This window comes from Pseudonaja textilis, chromosome 1 (assembly GCF_049901715.1).
Source record: "Pseudonaja textilis isolate UNSWEBS1 chromosome 1, rPseTex1.2, whole genome shotgun sequence".
Taxonomy (NCBI): Eukaryota; Metazoa; Chordata; class Lepidosauria; order Squamata; family Elapidae; genus Pseudonaja; species Pseudonaja textilis.
This window is the reverse complement of record NC_141990.1, coordinates 101115634-101137643: the sequence shown is the minus strand read 5'-3', so window position 1 is coordinate 101137643 and position 22010 is coordinate 101115634. Positions and strand designations below refer to the sequence as shown.

The 22010-nt window shown below is 35.9% G+C and overlaps 1 protein-coding gene across 4 annotated transcripts in view; it reads left to right on the top strand.

Moving 5' to 3' along the window:
* SOBP (sine oculis binding protein homolog) overlaps nucleotides 1-22010 on the top strand; it is a 176540-nt gene that overhangs the window by 5569 nt on the left and 148961 nt on the right. For 3 of the 4 annotated variants that reach the window (XR_015739635.1, XM_087913476.1, XM_087913465.1), the window contains exon 1: nucleotides 19102-19237. Coding sequence is in view for 3 of the 4 variants with exons in the window: in XM_087913476.1 (XP_087769602.1) it covers nucleotides 19117-19237 (121 nt within the window). In the remaining variant the exon portion in view is untranslated. Of the gene's footprint in view, nucleotides 1-14249; nucleotides 14389-19101; nucleotides 19238-22010 lie in introns of those variants that run through there. The other variant, XM_026726650.2, reaches the window with a different exon arrangement.

Here is a 22010-nt window from a genome sequence, read left to right as displayed (position 1 = left end):
GTAAAAAAAATCATTTAACTGTGCACAGTTGATAACATCCAAGCAATCATTTGCTTTGTCAATCCAGGTGTTCCAGAGAATCTGGTTTTTAATTATTTCTTGGCTATAACTATTTGATTGTATATGAATCTTGGCATCAGAGTTTTGAAAGCAAACATGTAGTGTCATAGCATTAACAAGTGTATCTTTTTTCTTGCAGTTTTAATTTTTATTTTCAATTGAAGTCAGTTATAATCTTCACTTAAGCTCCGTCCCTCGGCAGTCTAGGCACAATAACTCCACAATCAAGAGTTGATTATGTACTGTTCTGAAATGCAGTGTTGACCTCCATCTTTTTTCTCATTCCTTGGTCTTCTTTCTATGCTTCCCATTGTTTGCTTTCCCCTGCTTCTCCTCAGTTTCTTTTGGGTCAATTAAATGCATTTTCCAGCTGTTTTATTCCACTGGAATGGTTGTGTTCAAGCGGTGACTTTTTGTGTCTGTCCTCATTGTTCATCTGAAACCAACCCTGTTATTCAAAAATCAGTTTCATTTTGTATTAATCCCAAGTAGACATTTATATTTTCTGTCTTTTCCATGTTAGAGGAAAAACCTGTCCGGGTTCTCTCTACCTGCTTCTTTTCTATCTTTTCTCTTCCCCTTTCTCTTAATCTTGTTTTTTGTAAGACTTCTGTGCCATTAGGGATATTATTGGGCTGTAACACAGTAGCTCTGCTTCCTTTCAACGTCTCTTTTTCCAGAAACTGTAACACAAATAGCAGAAGAAATATAGCAAGGTCCAGATCTCTGTATTTGAATTGCTGGTTTCGTGTTTGATACTATTGCAAAAAAGGAAGTTCAGTGCAGTGGCTCTCATGCACTCATAATAATTTCGGAATGGGAAGGGCCTTTCCCCCCTCTTTCATTCCATTTTACCCTTGCATGTATTCATAAGACGGCCTATAGCCAGTTCCTTTGTCTCTTTCCATATCTTCCTTCTGCAGAATTATTTTCTATGAGTCCAAGGGTTCTTTCTCTTCTCTAGGATTGGCTTTTTACCATTAGCCAGGAGACATTTCCAAACTAGTCATTTATAGAATTTTACAGATTCATCCAGTCATTACTGCGATACTGTAAAACCAGACTTTATTGTTCATGTAATATCATAGCAACTGTTGAATGGTGCAATAGGATGCGATAAAATCACTTGTGTGGATATGGCAAATGAGGCATCTCCTTTCAGCAGGATTCTGTTAGCTGCATCCTGTTAGATGTGTGGACATTCTCCAGTGTTGTAGGACAGAATTTCCTGCTATGATAGTTAATTAGTACTCTCTAGGCTACCTTATCATAATGGTGAAGAATTTTAGCACTTTATTGAGATGAAAAAAATGGCCATTATCTTTCCTTAATTTTAGGCATAAAAGTGTTTTGCCCCAACTGAACAACGCTATTTGTCAAGTTCCTCTCCCCTTTAATTCTGAATTAGTTATTCCATGAAAGTTACTAGTTTTATTATTCTATTATTACCTCATCATTATGAAGTGAAGGGGAGTTTTATCATACATACATACATACATACATACATTCTGCACAATATTAGGACAAAAATAAATACTGAATGCTAGTTGTAGCCACAACAGTAAATAAAAATTTTCTTCAAATTGAGCTCATCTCCTGGTGACCTCAAATACAGATCCATATAGTTTCTTTGGCACGAATACAGAAATAGTTTCACTGGCTTTTCCTGATGATTTCTCATCCAAGAAATACTACAGTAATCAGGTCCAATATACTTAATGTTTTAGGATCAGCCAAAGTTAGGTGGTTAAGTGCTACCATATAACTTTCTGACAGTGAGAACAATCAACCGATGGAACAGCTTGCACTCAGAAGTTGTGGGAGCGCTATCACTTGAGACTTTCAAGAAGAGATTGGACTGCCATTTGTCAGAAATGGTGTAGGGTCTCCCGCTTGGGTGGGGGGTTGGACTAGATGACTTACAAGGTCCCTTCCAACTCTGATTATCTGTTAAACTTGGTAAACAGCAACAATAGTTAATATTAATATTAGCTTGATCCCATGAAGATTCACAAGATCCCATAAAGATTCACAAGAGTTTAGAAATCTAAGCAATGTTAAAAATGGTAGTGTTTGTATAACACATTAACCTAATTATAGTTATACGACACACACATGCTGAACACATAGGATGGGTTCAAACAACATGTTGGAGGAAGGTTGATTAGTTTGTAGTTCAGTACTTGGTTTACAGGTATCCAGTAGATGCCATAATGATATCTCATATGTCTTGACATTATTGCATCACAAATTATGTAGCTTTTGAAAAAATAAAGACATCATGTGATCAGGGGTAATATATACAGTTATAAACAGACATATGTTTTTGGAAAGACATTTAATATGTCACTTGTCAACCTTAATTGGTTATAAAGTGAAATGTCATGTGATCACACTGGCTCACAATGTCAGTTCTGGTTGCACTTGTTAAGTGAATAACGGCTAGGTGTTGAACATGATGTTACATGATGGAGACTTGCAATCTCCTGCAGGCTTCCCCATTGACTTTGCATGTTGGAAGCTGGCTGGGAAGGTCACACACTATGATCATGTAACTGTGGCATGCTGTGACTATGGTACATGGGGAAAATAGGAAGAAAAGGGCATGTTCATCACCTTGAGTTATTTATAAAAATAATAAAAGCGGGATATAAATAAATAAATGTGCACAAGTTGCCAAGTGCCTTAATTGCAATCATGTGGTGGCAGGGACATTGTGATGGCTGCTATCAAGGAGCGGTCATAAATTTCCTTTATCAGCAACATCATACCTTTGAATAGTCACTGAATGAGCAGTTGGTAAGCAAAGACTACTTGTATAAAGAATATCACGTTAACACTATAATTATTTTATTATAATTTATTAATATATTATAAAGTATTAATAATGCTAACTTTCAAATTAAAATATTTTTCAGGAATTCTCATTAAAAGCCGGTTATATTATTGTACATTGAGAAAAAAAAGACTGAATATATGATAATAACAGCGATAATTAATAATAAATTTGATGGTGGTAACAGACCCTAAAACGCACAAATAGAATCATTTTCCTCCTTAGGAGTGTTTTCTTTTTTTAAAAAAAAATTGAACATTGCTGAAGTTATCATATTGGAACTTTGAATGTCCAACTAAATGATAAATTAGGAAAGTAGTCCATCTTTTTGAAGCTTCTTGAGTGCTTCTGAAAAAAATAGATGATATTGCTTTAAGAGTTGCATGAATATTAATGGATTTCTTAAAGCATTGGCATCTTTTTTTGGCCTCCTGCAGAAGATGAAAAAAAAAGATTTGTTTTAATGAAGAGTAGAGATGTCCCACATGCGTATTGATAATGAGGTCCAAATTATTTTTACAAACAGCAGGGCTTTAATAAAGAAGTAGAAAAAGAACATATAGTAAAGGGTATTTAATGAATGGTAACAGATTTGTAATAGGGAACCTGTCTAAAAGAAAAACAAAAATGAAATGTGAATACAGACATTCCACTGAGTGGTTAAGAGACATTTTTAGCCATAAAGCTAAATTAGGATGATGTTGCAGATGCTGTCCATGGTGGCTGAGAAATGAGAGTGAAATATATAGAGCAACATATCAAACATTATTTCTCATAAGAATACTTTTGATCTGATCTCAGTCTTTAGAACCAAATACCTAATTCTTCATGTCCAGTGTGAATTTAAGTTCACATACTCTTCCCAAATTCTCTTGGTGGGCTCTGGGAAGAACATCAATTTTTTTCTTATCTTTTATTTTAAGCACAGTTAAAATATAAATTATCCTATCGTAGTTTCAAAAACAATGGAGTCAAGAAGAGTTAATAAAGGATTGTCACTGGTCACTGGCACAGAATGTCTCATTAGTATAGTCTCTTGTTCAGCTAGCCATAATTGTGACATTAGTTCTACTTATTTCTATAAGCATTGCAACATTTATCATGGCAAATGGTTCTTTAGGGAAATAAATGGCAAATTTGTTTTAATGTCTAATACTTAAATCCTCTTTTGATTGCCAAGTACATAGTTATTTTGTTTTTCAATCCATAGACTCATGATTAAGGAATGCATGAGTTGGGGAGGACTTTATAGATAATCTAGCAAAATTTCATGGTTAGTGCAGGAATCTGTTAAGACCATTTCTGACAAATAGTCATCATAATCTGTTGGAACACTATTCATTTAATCAATTTTTACGGTTGCTCAACTCACAATTGAGTATCTAAGACCAAATTAAAACAGCACAGAATTAACCAAAATCAAATAATTTTTTTTTTTTAAAAATTGAGACCAACCCACAGTAATTTAAAACCACCATTAAAGACAGAATCATCCATCACCCTGGGCCAATCCTGCAGAAAAGCCAGATTTTCAAGACCTTAAAAAGTAAAGGTAAAGGTCTCCTTTGCACATACGTGCTAGTTGTTTCTGGCTCTAGGGGGCGGTGCTCATCTCTGTTACAAAGCTGAAGAGCCAGCACTGTCCGAAGACATCTCCGTGGTCATGTGGCCAGCATGACTAAACGCCAAAGGTGCATGGAACACCCTTACCTTCCCACCAAAGTGGTCCCTATTTTTCAACTTGTATTTTTACATGCTTTTGAACTGCTAGGTTGGCAGAAGCTGGGACAAGTAACAGGAGCTCACTCCATTATGTGGTGCAAGGGATTTGAACCACTGAACTGCCAACTTTTATGATCGATAAGCTTAGCGTCTTAGTCACTGAGCCACCGCATCCCCCGGTGACCTTATACAGGGCCAAAGGTATTTCAATCCCATCCTCTTTATACATGATAGTTAGAACTTTGAATTGCATCCAGAAGACCATCTCAGAAAGTAATAGTGTTATATATGTGTATTGTAGCAAAACTATACATGCCACTCTATTCTGGTTATAGCTCCCAGTGGTCTTTAAGGGTAGCCTCAGGAAGAATGTGTTGCTCATGTTCAATTGGGATATGATCAAGGCATGAGTGAACATGAGAAAGACCTCTTGATCCTGAAACAGGTACAAATGATGGATTTATGTGAAAGTCTTTCTGGCCATGGTTGGTATTGGTTTTTAAAACAGGAACTCCAAATTGAACATCGGGGAAACGCATATCCAGAACAAAACAATGGAAAATCCATGGATCCAAGTGATGCAACACTTTCAACAACTCAGTCTTGGTATAATGGAGCTGAAACTTGTTCTCCCTTGGACCTTCACAGCCTTGAGGTACTGAGAAAAAGCCTTGACAGCATTGCTTGGTCTATGTTAGGCCCAGCCCAAGAACAACATAGAACAGTCCAGCCAAACTTCAGTTCTTAATTTGCTTATGCACAATAGGCACATACAATCTTGTGCTCCCTAAACCTTTACTGTTTTCACCTTAATGGAGATACCCTGGGAGATTCTAGGGAGTGCCTATCCTAACTCTTTCTCTGTTTCCTCTTCAACCTGGCTGTGTTGCCCTTTATCTCATCCCCACCCTAAAATGTACTCTGTCCTTCCTGAGGAACTGCCACTTCATTGCCGTCTATCACACCACTTTCCCCACCATCTCTTCACAATCTGCCAGAGATGACATCAGGCCCACTAGGTAGAGCAGACCAGGAAATCAATTCCATAGGAAGATTAAAACTACTTTTATTGAGATTAGCTAACATAATTTTGCAAGACTAATTGTGCTGGGCCTCCTCCTTATAATTCAATGAATTAGGGTGGGGGTCTGTTTACGCTCCTTCTGCATGGTATCTGTTTGTGAACTTAAAAATGTTTTACCTCCTTTGGGAGGTAAATGAAGATATTAATCAACACCCCCCTTCAATATTGTTCAGCTGCAAATTTGATGAGAATCCCTTCCATTTCATGTTCTGGATCAGGGCTGTCAAACTCATGGGCCACAGGCCAGATACATCACACGCTGGCCATGCCTCATTTAGCGAAGGGGGAAAAAGTCATGATACATCACGTGGTGATGCCGTGAGTTTGACACCCCTGTTCTAGATCAGTTATGAAGATATTGACTAATAGAGAGCCAAAGATGGAGACTTGAAGGACTACTACACCTAATCTTTCCCTCCAGAACAATTTATGAACATCCTTTGAGGATGACTGCTCAGTTGCAAATCAACCAGGCCACATTACTATCTTGCCCACATTATTTATCAGGTCCATGAAGACTTTGCCATACATTTTACTGTGATTAAGATACTATAGCATTTCTTTGCTCCATCAATATAGGGAACTCTGTCATAAAAAGACATAAAGTTAGTTTGACATTATTTGTTCTTGATAAACTCTTGGTCGGTTCTTGTAAAGGAAGCATTTTTTTTTCTAACTGCTGGCAGACATGGTGCTTGTTTCCACCCGCCCCCAGTATCTCAAACAGTATGGATATTAAAATGACTATTGTATAATTTTTCAAGTCTTCCCTCCCCCTCTCTTTTAATGTTTCTTCTAGTATCTTAGCAGTTCTCTAGGAGTTTTCAAAGTGTAGTCAATAGTTATAGTTACTGAATATCATCAGTGGTATATTATTTTCATTATTTTTTTCAGTATCCTATCTGCAATTTGGAATTAATTTCATATAGGCACAAGGCTTTTTATACCTTTTTCAACACTCAGCCACATTAGTCCTTCTTTTTGCAAAACATTTCTTCCTCTTCTGAGAGAAGGCAGCTGTAAAGCTATTTTGCTTTCTGCTTTCTTCTTTTTCTTTGTTATTGTTTCTCCACTTTATCTGTTGAACAGACCAATAACTTCCTTGGCTCTTCAGTTTTGGAAATATATTTTCTCAAATTCTTCTTATTATATTTTGCATTCCTCACCAGCCTCATCTCATTTTCAGCTTTCACCTCCATCTCTATAAGCTTGACTTATCAATTTGTATACCATGTTGGTTATCAGTCCTTACTTCCATTTTTTATACATCTTTTTGCGTTTCAGTTTGTCAGTAAGATCACTATTCATTCATACAATCTAATTAATTTTTTTTTCATTTTTTCCTTCTGATGGGAATCATTCATGCCTTTGTGTTCAGTAAGCCATTTTGGGAGGGTCTCAATATTATACTTCAATTTGTTTATACATTAGAATTTCAAATCATGATATGTGCCCAATTTCTGCCTAAGTTCATTGAAATTTTGCAATCCAAGATATGTAACTGACTTTCCCCAACTATTCCCCATGTTATCTTGATTCCATGAGCATAGTGCTTTTCTCCAACCTGATGATATTTTAGTGTATCAACCAATTTTACTTTGTTGGGATTAACTGAAATCCACTATTGCTGCTAAGGCCTGCTGCCTTGAACACTTGATTTAGAAAGTCATTATTCTCATCCTATCTTCCACATTCATAAACAATGTCTTCCTTGGTATATAGATTTGTCATATAAAAAGCCATTCCACTTCCTCTTTTGTACTGGGCAATTCTTAACATAAATTATTAAAGTGAAAAATATTAATTTGCAACTTAACATTAGTATGTTTGCACACATTGCTTAGACCCTTTCCTTATCTCTACAGAGACTACTAACTGCAATAATGTAAATGAAGTTTCTTTTTAAACAACCTCCTTCCCTGCAAAAGCATTCTGAATAACTGAAGAAAAAAACAACTCAAAAAACTACCACAGCCATGACACTTTGCATTTGTGGCACAGAACTATGATATTTACCAGTTATGGAAAGCATAAACACAATCTTTAGGATGTCAGGCTAAACACAGATGATACTTGACAATCGATACAGTGCAATACAAGCTTCTTGAAATTCGTCCTAAGTTATTTCACTTGAAGACCAATTATTTCAGTCTCTAATAATGTGAATCCATGGACTCATCCATATACAGTAGTTTGCTTGTTGTAGCACAAAGAGACACTATTTGCTTTTCCTTAATAGTATATCTTGACACCATAATCTCCATCACATTTCCAGGCTTCTACTGAGGTAGACTGAAATTTGTTCAGGAGGTTCTGGAAGGAAATCGGTGGTTTCCTTGCTGTTATGGCAGAAGACTTCCCATCTGGTGAAAAGGAGAAGGGCCCCTGGAAGTGAGCCATTTTCTGGACTCCAAATTGCCTGGGAGGTCTGCTGTGGTACTGCCCTCTCCTCCAGCTTATGGACTTCCATATCCATGTATACTAAGACTTCCAGAGAGACTGAAATACTTTCCAGCACAAATATTTTATTCTTCCTTTTCTGGGGTTCAGAGATGGGAATGTTGACCTCATGTGAGACCAAATGCAGGTCTACCAGGACATTAACTTCCCACTGACCACAGCAAAAAAAGGGGGGAAATTAACATAATATCTAAGCCCACATCAATTTGGCTTGACTTCCATCAGTGTAAATCAGATGGTGCTTTGAACTTGCATATAAAAAACTCAAGTCAGATGTTTTAAAATATAAAAATATTTAGAGGAGGATTTTAAAATGATTGTATTGTACCATCCCCAACCAAAATAACTCCTTAATTAGATCATCTGTTTAAAGAAATACGATGTAATGTCAAGCCCCTGGAAGAAGAGTTTTTATTTAAGCGAGATAACCTCCTGGACTCTGCATACATGGAGTTGCTTTTTTCCAGTGCCAGCTTAGAAAAGGGGAAGCAACAGCTGCACTGAAAATGACCCAAATTACATTCTGTGAAGGCAGCAATATTATTGGGCTTACTTTCCTCCCATCTTGACAATGGGAGAAACATGGCTGTGTGGAGGAACCTTATCAGTGCCAGTTAATGAAATCCATAAGCAAGAAAGCCCTTCCCCTGGGGTCTAAATAGCAAGGCAGGTTACGCTGGAGGCTTGTGGAAGTTCTTTGTGGAAAAGGGTGGGGGGAGGAATTGTTGCACTCTCTGCCAGGTTATGGGATGAGACATTCCAGGATGCAAGAAGAGGTTTAACACATAGAGATTTATTTCTAGCTGCAGTGAATAACCAGAGTGCTGCTAGAGTTTGATTTGAATGTGCTTATATAATATAATGGTATGAGAGAATGACGTTGCGAGATAAATGGAAGAGATGCTGCCTAGTGACCAATAAGATAAGAGAGGGAGGAGCCCACAAGAGTTTAATAGAGAAAGAACTTTAGGAAAGGCTCACCCTAATTGATCAGGCGGTTCAAAGTGACAATAGGAAATTTATATTTTCAGACTTAATAAGGTTTTGTTTATTTATAGGGCTACCCATCTCTCAAAAACAGGACTGGTAGTGTATAACAGTGCTAAAGTACTGTTTCTGTAGCCTTGCAATAAATTAGAATTAGCTCATCTGGTCCGTTTTTCTGTCTGGTTTACCTGAGAGGATTGACATACAGTTTCCTTCAAAACTATTTTGTCTGAGGTCCAATTTCCATTTTGGATGGGATGTACTAATTATTTCTTTATTCACTCTCCTTCTGAGACAGTTGTATTTTCTTTCTTTCAATTTTATTCCTACAAACTCTCACTGAAGGGAAGAAAAGAAGGTGAAGGCAACAAATATTAGTTGAAAACTGCTACATCAGCCATGACTTCCCGACTGAATGGGACAGAGCCTTAGAACTGTAGGAGAAATTTAGAATTGAATCTAGTAAGAATGTTAGATAAGATTTTCCACTGGACAAGTCACACATTAAAGATATATCATGCCACCTGCTGAAGAAGTACCTATAAATCATTGTTGCTTTGATGAGAGATCTATCTATGTCTGTCTCAAAAAGTGATAATGAAAGATTACAAAGAAGTTGTATTTATTTTACACATCTGTTTTTATAGCTCTATGTAAATTTAATCCTTCAGTAACTATAGCCTTGGTCATGCCGCATTCCTAAACACATGTTTTACATTAAGAAACTAAATACTGCCAGTAAATTCAGTGAGATTACTCATGAGCTAATATTTGGCAAATGTTTTAAGATCTTTGCAGCAGCAAAACTGAAGTTAGCAGTAGAACAATATTTTCAACACGTATAGTAGAAATAACATGAACTATAATGTTAAATAGTCAGACAGGTTTTAAGACTAATTTTATTTAATATAGTCCATTCTATATAGCTTTAGGACTTAGAGTGTTTTCCAAATACTACAATTAATTTTAGGCTGTAATTAATAGTTACCTTTACTTCATTTTATAATAATAAAATTTCTCATTATTAAACAAGGAGGCAGTTAAAGACAATAATTGTGGATTATCTAAAGAAATTTATAACACACAATTTTTGGACATGGGTGGGCTTTCTTTGATACTGACATCGACATTTTCAATTATTATTTTTATAACAAACTTAGTTGCTAGAAGGGTCAAAGCCTTCTATATACAGGGCACTAAGTAAAAAGGATATAAACATGCCTGATTTTTTTCAGATGCTGTTGCAATTTCCATCTAAGTAACATTTTAGGAGTGCTTAGCAGGTGCTTCCAATTTGCCCACAGTCTGGAACAGGAGATACAAGACAGCATTCACAGGTACCATAGCATTTAGCCAACAAGTGAAATGCACCCTGCTGACTTAAAAGATATAATGCTTTAAAATATTATCCAAATCTCTTGTGTGGTTACTGAAATCTCATAACTTCTGATGATTTTGAGCGGTTTTGTGCATATAATGATGCTGGAAAAAATCCTGATCATTTTGCACTAGTTGGCTTTGTTAAACTTTCTTCCACTAAATTGACTATGATGTGGAAAATAAGGATATAGAAAACGATGGTACAATGGAGTTACAAATAAAACAGCTGATATTTTAATAATTAAAGGAGGCACACAAATAATGAACCAGAAGAATGACTTGGAAAGCTGCCTTATCTTGGATTTACAAAAGGAATGTCATAATTAAGTTGTTTCTGAGAGGCGACAAAGAGAAATTGATAAGAAACCATCTTGTGGGACATTATTTGATGGGATTAAATATCAAGAAAAGTAAACAGAAGGAATTCAAAATGGATTTATTTGATTATGATTAATATATATATTGTGGTTCCTGATAGCTATTAATTGAATTTATTTTTGACCAGGGCTGAACAATGAGGCTTCAGATATGTTTATAAATGGAGACAGATTTTTTTTGTTTGATTTCTTAGAAAAAAAAAGATAAGTTGGAATACAAAATGGATTTATTAGATCAATGTAAAAATATAATGTGTTCTGCTAGCTCCTAATAAACATTTGCAGATTAGAAGTAAATTAAAGTTTTTATAATTTAATTTTTTTTATAAAGGATGATGTATGGGAAGAATGTATCCTTTTTTATTGAAATATTGGAGAAGGTGTTAAGTTATTGAATTTATTGTTGCCTGAAGGGAGGGGGGAGTCATCCTTGATATATCTTTTTTCCTTATTTTTTTCCTATCACTTTGTATGTATCTTTTTCTTTCCTTTGTTTTTTATATTTTTCTTAGTTCATATCAATCTTTTACCTTTGCATTAATAAAAATAAATAATAAAAATATTTTTAAAAATGATGTTTTTTTATCTATAGAATCAAAGATTGTTTTGTAAATAAAAGTCCAAATTGCCCCCAGATATTCAGCAAAGACATTTCCCTTTCAAGACTTTAGAACAGGTGGGAGGCCTTGGGCTACCAGAAAGCCAGGAGTTAAGATGCAAAGAAGCAACAGCCTGTTTTATCCATCCTATTATTCTGTGCTTTCAGGTTGGGTCTATTATATAACTTTCTGCATTATAGGTAGTCCTTTTGGGGGATTTTTTTACACTGAATTTCCTCTCTGAAAAGATCTTGGGACTGTTTCTTTCAGTGCTATTACTGGGCATTGAGAGTCTGATTGATAATTTGATAGTGGTAGATTGTTTACAAAAATGATTCACTTTGTTTCAGGTAAGGTTCTTCAGTCTGCACCAGAAACCACCAAGTTGTTGATCAATAATGCATTTCAGCAGAAAAGTATGGCTAATCATCTGAATTTCAGATAGAGAAGTGCAATTACAGGATGTATTTGGAAAGCCTTGTTCCAATTACTGAATGTTAAGATCCATTTATTCTCTGCTCTTTATAATCTTTCTACTTTAGATCAATGCTTCATGTCAACTATCACCAGAACAAATTAGCCTAACTCTGGTTATATTTGTTTTTAACAAGTTAGTTCATTCTTCTACTGATATATCATCATTTCAGGTTTCTTTTGGCTTTTAACCCCACTGCTTAACCAAGGCTACCCCTTCTGTCCTAAATGGTTTAAATATTTATAAGAGATGCAGGTAACACAACTACTTTTCAAAGTGTAGCTAGAATTTGCCAAGACTTCTTACAAGTGTGCTACTGATCATCATTAATAGGCAAATCCTATTGTTCCTTGGGATTATCAAAGTTTCCATTAGGGTTTTTTTGTCCTCCTTGTTGCCCTCCAAGAAATTGGATTTGAAGTTTATTGGTCCCTTCTCTGTAGAGAGTTGGATTAGCCCAGTGGCATTTTGCTTGCAATTGCCAGCCGTGATCAAAATATGCCCATTGTTCCACTACTTCCTGCTAGTTTTAGAGTGCTTTTCAAGGCCCTTGCACTCATTAACCTTAACCCTTCCATCTGTCCTTTTTTTTGAGGGAGGAAGAATACAAATGAAATGTATTTTGGAGTCCCAAAACTTATGGGTAGATTAGAATATTTGATTCATTGATATCAAAAGACTATTCTAAAACGGCCCAAATCCTAGAAATCAGTTCATTACGTGCATGCATATATGTGTGTGTTTATGATGTAATTTTATATCATTTGGTGTTGCAGCCAATCAAATATTTATTTTATCAGGGTATATCATCCCATCCTCCTCCTCACTTACTTTCTCAATTATAATAATAATCTTATAGGGAGGGTTTTTTGGCAACTGGGCAAAATCTTAGACATACAACATTTTTATATTTGATTGAAGCTTTTTTGGTTATATATGAGTGGAAACGTGGGTACAAATGAGAAAAAAAAATCAGCCTTGGGCTTTAATTACATAGACACATCCTCCCACCCCCAATAGTGTGTTTGTGTGTGTGTGTGTGTATGTGTGAATTTCAGACATAGATGCAAAACTCTAGATTATATAGAGAATGTTATATATTATAGTGAAGTGATTTTCTGTCTTCTTCTATTTGGGCCAATTAAAATCCTGTTTCAGGATGAAGTAAAACATAACATGGCATTAATTGTGCTGGGGATAATCTCGGGTGGGCATGGAGTATCCATCCTGGCCCTACTTGATGTCTCAAAGGCTTTCAGTACCATGCTCATGATATCCTTCTGAGCCAGCTGAGGAGGTTGGGAAAGGGAAGCACTGTGGTTCAGTCAGTGTTGGTGTAAAGTGTTGGTAGAAGGGGAAGAGGTCCAGCCCAAGGCTCCTGCTTTCTGAGGTGCCACAAAACTCAACTTTCTAATTAGTAATTAGGCCATGATTTCATGATCCTACCATTTCAATGTTGAAAGATCTGTGTTAACTGTCAGTTGCAGGTGGGAAGAAAGTGGGGAAGCGCCTTTGTGCAAGTGGAAAGAAAACAGTATATTAGTTTATACCTGAATAAAGAAACTATTTATAGTTAGTTGAAAAGTGGGAAAGTCCACCCGAAAAATAATAAAATTTGGGAAAAATGCAAGACGAGCTAGTAATGCAGAGCCCCACAATGTTTACCAGATAGAAAAGAAATGGCTGAGACTACTCAGGAAAAACAATATATGAGAGTGGGAATTAGTGGTTTCAACAAAATCTGAAATATATCTGCATTATTTTCTATAATTATCTGCATTTCTATTTTATCAGATTTGGTTTAAATGAATCTTTGCTTGAAGTGGTGGCTTGTGTACTAATTTGAATTGCTGTAATCTAGATTGATAGACTAGTGCCTTTGAAACAATTCCAGTTCTTCTATTGCTTTCCTGGTGTGCTTTAAATACTTTATAGAAGCTCAGGATATAAAGTTTTATGAAAAATATGTGTTAAATATATTGCTGACTATCAATTCATGTGCAAGGAATGATAAATAGCTCTTTTCCCTCTCATATTTTTCTTTAAATTACAAATTCATGCAGACCTGTCATAATTACATATGTCATTCAAAGATTTAAATGCTTTACATTCTATGTATGTGACTTGATAAATGAACGTTAGTCTAGAGTAGGTGGGACAAAGCCGCTATTTCACGTGTACAGTGCAAATAGATTTTGATTTATGTATTCATCCTTTGGCTCTAAATGATTATTGATTGCATAAATAAGTAGGTAATTCTTTCTTTCAGAATTTTGCAGAAAACACCATGAATGAGCTCCTTGGCTGGTATGGTTATGATAAGGTTGAATTAAAAGATGGAGAAGATATTGAATTCAGGAATTACTCTACAGATGGAGAGAGCCGACAGCACATTTCTGTTCTCAAAGGTAATGGCATTTAAGGTTCATTTGTTCATGCTAAAAGAAATAGCCACAACAGCTTTCCAAATTCACCTAGGTGGAATTCTACTTTAGAGTCTTAAAAATGGCCTCACATATGATCATGATGGTGTCTTCTATAAAAGGAAGAGCAAAGCATAGTAATAGGGCTCTGCAACCCAACAGCAATTTTTCCCCTCATATAACCAACTCCAAGAAACTATAATGCCAGTGGGTATTGACAAAATCAGGAGAAAAACCCAACACATCTCTCTTTTCTTCCTCAGAAGAAAAAAAAAATCATTTGTGCCTAAACTTTTACTAGAAACCTACAACCTCATGTTCCACCCAAAAACCCTTAACTTAAATCAATGTAATGAAATTGTCCATGGCACAACACAGCAGTAAGAGGTAATTATCAATAGAACACAGACTTTAGATGTAACAGTCACATTCAGGTTTTCATCTGTAGATCAGAATCCTTTGCCTTCAGAGCTTTTTGATCAGCTCTGTGTCTCATTTTGTTACAGCTTTCTATTCACGCTTGGACTTGTTCATACTAAGGATGAAACACTACAGAGTAATTCTTACTAACTTCTTGCAACTTCTCCCATGTTATATTATATATTATTTTTATGAATAACTCATATGTGTTTTCCTCACAACAATAACGTCGTGAAGTGGATTGGGTCATAGGCAGAGTTACTGGCCCAAAGTCATGCACTGCATTAAAACACAGTGTGGTTTGTGTAGTTTTGATTTAATGTAATGCATGAACCCACTTTTTGTAATCTAGGATAGTATCATGTGTTCAATCAGTCATATTTAAACAAACCATGCCCTAATGCCATATGATAATCTAATGTGCATGGATATGAAACATGTTAGTGGAGAAAATATAATTAAATTGTTTACTAATATTATCCTTTTCAAGATTAACATGCTTTGTTCTGAGTTGAGTGGCATTATTGTGCTGTTTTAATCATTCTGACGAAGTTCCAACATTGAAATGACTCTCATTCTTGCTCAATACTCAATGTGAAACACTTTGGAAAGAATGGAAAGGTTTCTAGTAACACCTCAAGTAAGGTCAGAGTAAAACTCCATCTTGCTAATAGTGTGAAGGGTCAAGGAGGGCAGAGAAAAGAGGAAAAAATAATACTTGAAATTGACATACATAGGATATTAATTAGATTCAAGCATTGCACTAAGCTACAATATAATTTGTTTAGTTTTTGGCTGAGCACTATTAGTGCATCTCCTTTGAATCCCACATTGTCCTAACGGGAGAAGTAGAATTGAATTGAATTCTTTTGAATGTTAGTTTGGATGTCTGAAATTTTGAGGGTGGTTATAGCGAAGAGTTTTAAGAGGAAAACTATTTTGTTCTTCTTAATTCTTGATTTTTTTATTTGAAATGCAAATGTTTACTTATGGATGAGATGGAATGATACATTCCCAACAACAGAATTCATAGTTTAGAGTTGCATTTAATTATTGAATAATTTTCAGCATGAGAGAAATGCATATTCCAATACTGGACCTAACAAGACAAAAGTACATTTTGTTTTGTTTTGTTTTCTTCCATTTAATCATGCCTGAATTATTGGAGATTGTCTGGACAAATCTCTGCAGGTTTCTTGGCAAGATTTTGAGAAGCGGTTCGCCATGGACTGCTTCCTAGAGTTGAGAGAGAGTGACCAGCTCAAGGTCTTCTAGCTGGCTTTGTGCTTAAAGTGGGGCTAGAACTCATAGTCTGCTAGTTTCTAGCCTGATGTCTTAAATAATTTTAGAATATTGTCTAGAAATTAATCTCCTCTTTCTGACCCATTAAAAACGAAGTGTTAATGGTAACTATTTCTGAAAACTTTGAGGCTGCAATTCGAGGCTTTTGTGGGCTGTATGTGAACCTGGGTCTTTAAACTTATGTATATATTACACTAGCTTGATACCCGTGCAGTCGCTATGAAACTATATGGTTGGGTTTTAGTTTTTAGGGAGGAAAATAAGGCAAAAAAAAATTCTGCCTCTGCCTACCAGCATCCATCAGTATTCATCTGGCTAGTGTCCTGTCAGTGTTTGAGGCTATTTGGAAACTGAAACAGTATTTGCTGTGTGAGCAAGAAGGAGACAGCAAGGAGCCTGGGCGTGGCTTAGCTCAACTGTTCTGTACTAAAGCTGGTTGCTGCTGTGAAAGTAAAACTGAAACTCCTCTGCTTGTGTTTTGCATTTGGAACAGATTTCTTTTTCAGTTGGGAGGGGGGAGTACAACTCATTAGCATCAGAGTGTGTTAATAATAACTTTGATATGAAATACTAATGTTAACTGATGGTCATTTAGGTAATATTTCTAGTCTGCACCAGGTTCACCAAGTTGTTGATCAATTAGAGTAGCTTAATTACAGGATGTATTTCAAAGCCTTTCCACCTGAATGGTGATCCATTTATTCTCTGCAATTGTCAACTATCACCAGAACAAATTAGCCTAACTCATACAGTTAGATTTGTTTTTTAACAAGTTAGTTCATTCTTCTACTGATATATCATCATTTCAGGTTTTCTTTTGGCTTTTAACCCCACTGCTTAACCAAGGCTACCCTTCTGTCCTAAATGGTTTAAATATTTATAAGAGATGCAGGTAACACAACTACTTTTCAAAGTGTAGCTAGAATTTGCCAAGACTTTACTTTACAAGTGTGCTACTGATCATCATTAATAGGCAAATCCTATTGTTCCTTGGGATTATCAAAGTTTCCATTAGGGTTTTTTTGTCCTCCTTGTTGCCCTCCAAGAAATTGGATTTGAAGTTTATTGGTCCCTTCTCTGTAGAGAGTTGGATTAGCCCAGTGGCATTTTGCTTGCAATTGCCAGCCGTGATCAAAATATGCCCATTGTTCCACTACTTCCTGCTAGTTTTAGAGTGCTTTTCAAGGCCCTTGCACTCATTAACCTTAACCCTTCCATCTGTCCTTTTTTTTGAGGGAGGAAGAATACAAATGAAATGTATTTTGGAGTCCCAAAACTTATGGGTAGATTAGAATATTTGATTCATTGATATCAAAAGACTATTCTAAAACAGCCCAAATCCTAGAAATCAGTTCATCATGTGCGTGCATATATGTGTGTGTTTATGATGTAATTTTATATCATTTGGTGTTGCAGCCAATCAAATATTTATTTTATCAGGGTATATCATCCCATCCTCCTCCTCACTTACTTTCTCAATTATAATAATAATCTTATAGGGAGGGTTTTTTGGCAACTGGGCAAAATCTTAGACATACAACATTTTTATATTTGATTGAAGCTTTTTTGGTTATATATGAGTGGAAACGTGGGTACAAATGAGAAATTCAATAAGTAGTATTTGTGTGGTGCTACATTTTCCTTTACATTGCTACATTATTATGTCCAAAAAAAAAAAATCAGTCTTGGGCCTTAATTACATAGACACATCCTCCCACCCCCAATAGTGTGTTTGTGTGTGTGTGTATGTGTGAATTTCAGACATAGATGCAAAACTCTAGATTATATAGAGAATGTTATATATTATAGTGAAGTGATTTTCTGTCTTCTTCTATTTGGGCCAATTAAAATCCTGTTTCAGGATGAAGTAAAACATAACATGGCATTAATTGTGCTGGGGATAATCTCGGGTGGGCATGGAGTATCCATCCTGGCCCTACTTGATGTCTCAAAGGCTTTCAGTACCATGCTCATGATATCCTTCTGAGCCAGCTGAGGAGGTTGGGAAAGGGAAGCACTGTGGTTCAGCCAGTGTTGGTGTAAAGTGTTGGTAGAAGGGGAAGAGGTCCAGCCCAAGGCTCCTGCTTTCTGAGGTGCCACAAAACTCAACTTTCTAATTAGTAATTAGGCCATGATTTCATGATCCTACCATTTCAATGTTGAAAGATCTGTGTTAACTGTCAGTTGCAGGTGGGAAGAAAGTGGGGAAGCGCCTTTGTGCAAGTGGAAAGAAAACAGTATATTAGTTTATACCTGAATAAAGAAACTATTTATAGTTAGTTGAAAAGTGGGAAAGTCCACCCGAAAAATAATAAAATTTGGGAAAAATGCAAGACGAGCTAGTAATGCAGAGCCCCACAATGTTTACCAGATAGAAAAGAAATGGCTGAGACTACTCAGGAAAAACAATATATGAGAGTGGGAATTAGTGGTTTCGAACAAAATCTGAAATATATCTGCATTATTTTCTATAATTATCTGCATTTCTATTTTATCAGATTTGGTTTAAATGAATCTTTGCTTGAAGTGGTGGCTTGTGTACTAATTTGAATTGCTGTAATCTAGATTGATAGACTAGTGCCTTTGAAACAATTCCAGTTCTTCTATTGCTTTCCTGGTGTGCTTTAAATACTTTATAGAAGCTCAGGATATAAAGTTTTATGAAAAATATGTGTTAAATATATTGCTGACTATCAATTCATGTGCAAGGAATGATAAATAGCTCTTTTCCCTCTCATATTTTTCTTTAAATTACAAATTCATGCAGACCTGTCATAATTACATATGTCATTCAAAGATTTAAATGCTTTACATTCTATGTATGTGACTTGATAAATGAACGTTAGTCTAGAGTAGGTGGGACAAAGCCGCTATTTCACGGTACAGTGCAAATAGATTTTGATTTATGTATTCATCCTTTGGCTCTAAATGATTATTGATTGCATAAATAAGTAGGTAATTCTTCTCTTTCAGAATTTTGCAGAAAACACCATGAATGAGCTCCTTGGCTGGTATGGTTATGATAAGGTTGAATTAAAAGATGGAGAAGATATTGAATTCAGGAATTACTCTACAGATGGAGAGAGCCGACAGCACATTTCTGTTCTCAAAGGTAATGGCATTTAAGGTTCATTTGTTCATGCTAAAAAGAAATAGCCACAACAGCTTTCCAAATTCACCTAGGTGGAATTCTACTTTAGAGTCTTAAAAATGGCCTCACATATGATCATGATGGTGTCTTCTATAAAAGGAAGAGCAAAGCATAGTAATAGGGCTCTGCAACCCAACAGCAATTTTTCCCCTCATATAACCAACTCCAAGAAACTATAATGCCAGTGGGTATTGACAAAATCAGGAGAAAACCCAACACATCTCTCTTTTCTTCCTCAGAAGAAAAAAAAAATCATTTGTGCCTAAACTTTTACTAGAAACCTACAACCTCATGTTCCACCCAAAAAACCCTTAACTTAAATCAATGTAATGAAATTGTCCATGGCACAACACAGCAGTAAGAGGTAATTATCAATAGAACACAGACTTTAGATGTAACAGTCACATTCAGGTTTTCATCTGTAGATCAGAATCCTTTGCCTTCAGAGCTTTTTGATCAGCTCTGTGTCTCATTTTGTTACAGCTTTCTATTCACGTTTGGACTTGTTCATACTAAGGATGAAACACTACAGAGTAATTCTTACTAACTTCTTGCAACTTCTCCCATGTTATATTATATATTATTTTTATGAATAACTCAAGGCGGTTTTCCCTCACAACAATAACGTCGTGAAGTGGATTGGGTCGAGGCAGAGTTACTGGCCCAAAGTCATGCACTGCATTAAAACACAGTGTGGTTTGTGTAGTTTTGATTTAATGTAATGCATGAACCCACTTTTTGTAATCTAGGATAGTATCATGTGTTCAATCAGTCATATTTAAAACAAACCATGCCCTAATGCCATATGATAATCTAATGTGCATGGATATGAAACATGTTAGTGGAGAAAATATAATTAAATTGTTTACTAATATTATCCTTTTCAAGATTAACATGCTTTGTTCTGAGTTGAGTGGCATTATTGTGCTGTTTTAATCATTCTGACGAAGTTCCAACATTGAAATGACCTCATTCTTGCTCAATACTCAATGTGAAACACTTTGGAAAGAATGGAAAGGTTTCTAGTAACACCTCAAGTAAGGTCAGAGTAAAACTCCATCTTGCTAATAGTGTGAAGGGTCAAGGAGGGCAGAGAAAAGAGGAAAAAATAATACTTGAAATTGACATACATAGGATATTAATTAGATTCAAGCATTGCACTAAGCTACAATATAATTTGTTTAGTTTTGGCTGAGCACTATTAGTGCATCTCCTTTGAATCCCACATTGTCCTAACGGGAGAAGTAGAATTGAATTGAATTCTTTTGAATGTTAGTTTGGATGTCTGAAATTTTGAGGGTGGTTATAGCGAAGAGTTTTAAGAGGAAAACTATTTTGTTCTTCTTAATTCTTGATTTTTTTATTTGAAATGCAAATGTTTACTTATGGATGAGATGGAATGATACATTCCCAACAACAGAATTCACAGTTTAGAGTTGCATTTAATTATTGAATAATTTTCAGCATGAGAGAAATGCATATCCCAATACTGGACCGAACAAGACAAAAGTACATTTTGTTTTGTTTTGTTTTCTTCCATTTAATCATGCCTGAATTATTGGAGATTGTCTGGACAAATCTCTGCAGGTTTCTTGGCAAGATTTTGAGAAGCGGTTTGCCATTGACTGCTTCCTAGAGTTGAGAGAGAGTGACCAGCTCAAGGTCTTCTAGCTGGCTTTGTGCTTAAAGTGGGGCTAGAACTCATAGTCTGCTAGTTTCTAGCCTGATGTCTTAAATAATTTTAGAATATTGTCTAGAAATTAATCTCCTCTTTCTGACCCATTAAAAACGAAGTGTTAATGGTAACTATTTCTGAAAAACTTTGAGGCTGCAATTCGAGGCTTTTGTGGGCTGTATGTGAACCTGGGTCTTTAAACTTATGTATATATTACACTAGCTTGATACCCGTGCTTCGCTATGAAACTATATGGTTGGGTTTAGTTTTTAGGAGGAAAATAAGGCAAAAAAAAAATTCTGCCTCTGCCTACCAGCATCCATCAGTATTCATCTGGCTAGTGTCCTGTCAGTGTTTGAGGCTATTTGGAAACTGAAACAGTATTTGCTGTGTGAGCAAGAAGGAGACAGCAAGGAGCCTGGGCGTGGCTTAGCTCAACTGTTCTGTACTAAAGCTGGTTGCTGCTGTGAAAGTAAAACTGAAACTCCTCTGCTTGTGTTTTGCATTTGGAACAGATTTCTTTTCAGTTGGGGAGGGGGAGTACAACTCATTAGCATCAGAGTGTGTTAATAATAACATATGAAATACTAATGTTCTGATGGTCATTTAGAAAAATTCTTTCTTAGTGAGCACCTACAAGCCAAGAGGAACATACATGCCAAATTTCAAGTTTGTAGGCTTTACGGTTCTGGAGATATTGTGATGATGTGTGAGTGGTATTTTGCTTTTATGCGTGTGTATGTGTATGTATGTGTGTGTGTGTGTGTGTGTGTGTGTGTGTGTGTGTGTTATTCAGCTTTGTTCGGGTATTTTCCCACGTCATTGTAGTTGTTCTTTTAAAGTTGTAGCAACGTTTCGGCAAAATCTCATCTGCCATCATCAGGCTTCTGTATAGTCTTCATCTGTGAGTCAGACTTTCACAACCATTTCTGTTTTAAATTTGGGGCTAGCCTACGCTGTGCCGGAATGGTTTTTTCTTCATCCTGATTGGTTGGGAGTCTTGGTTTGTGTTTACCAGTCTTGGAGTTTGCCATGTTCTGCTTGATTGGTGTTTCTAAT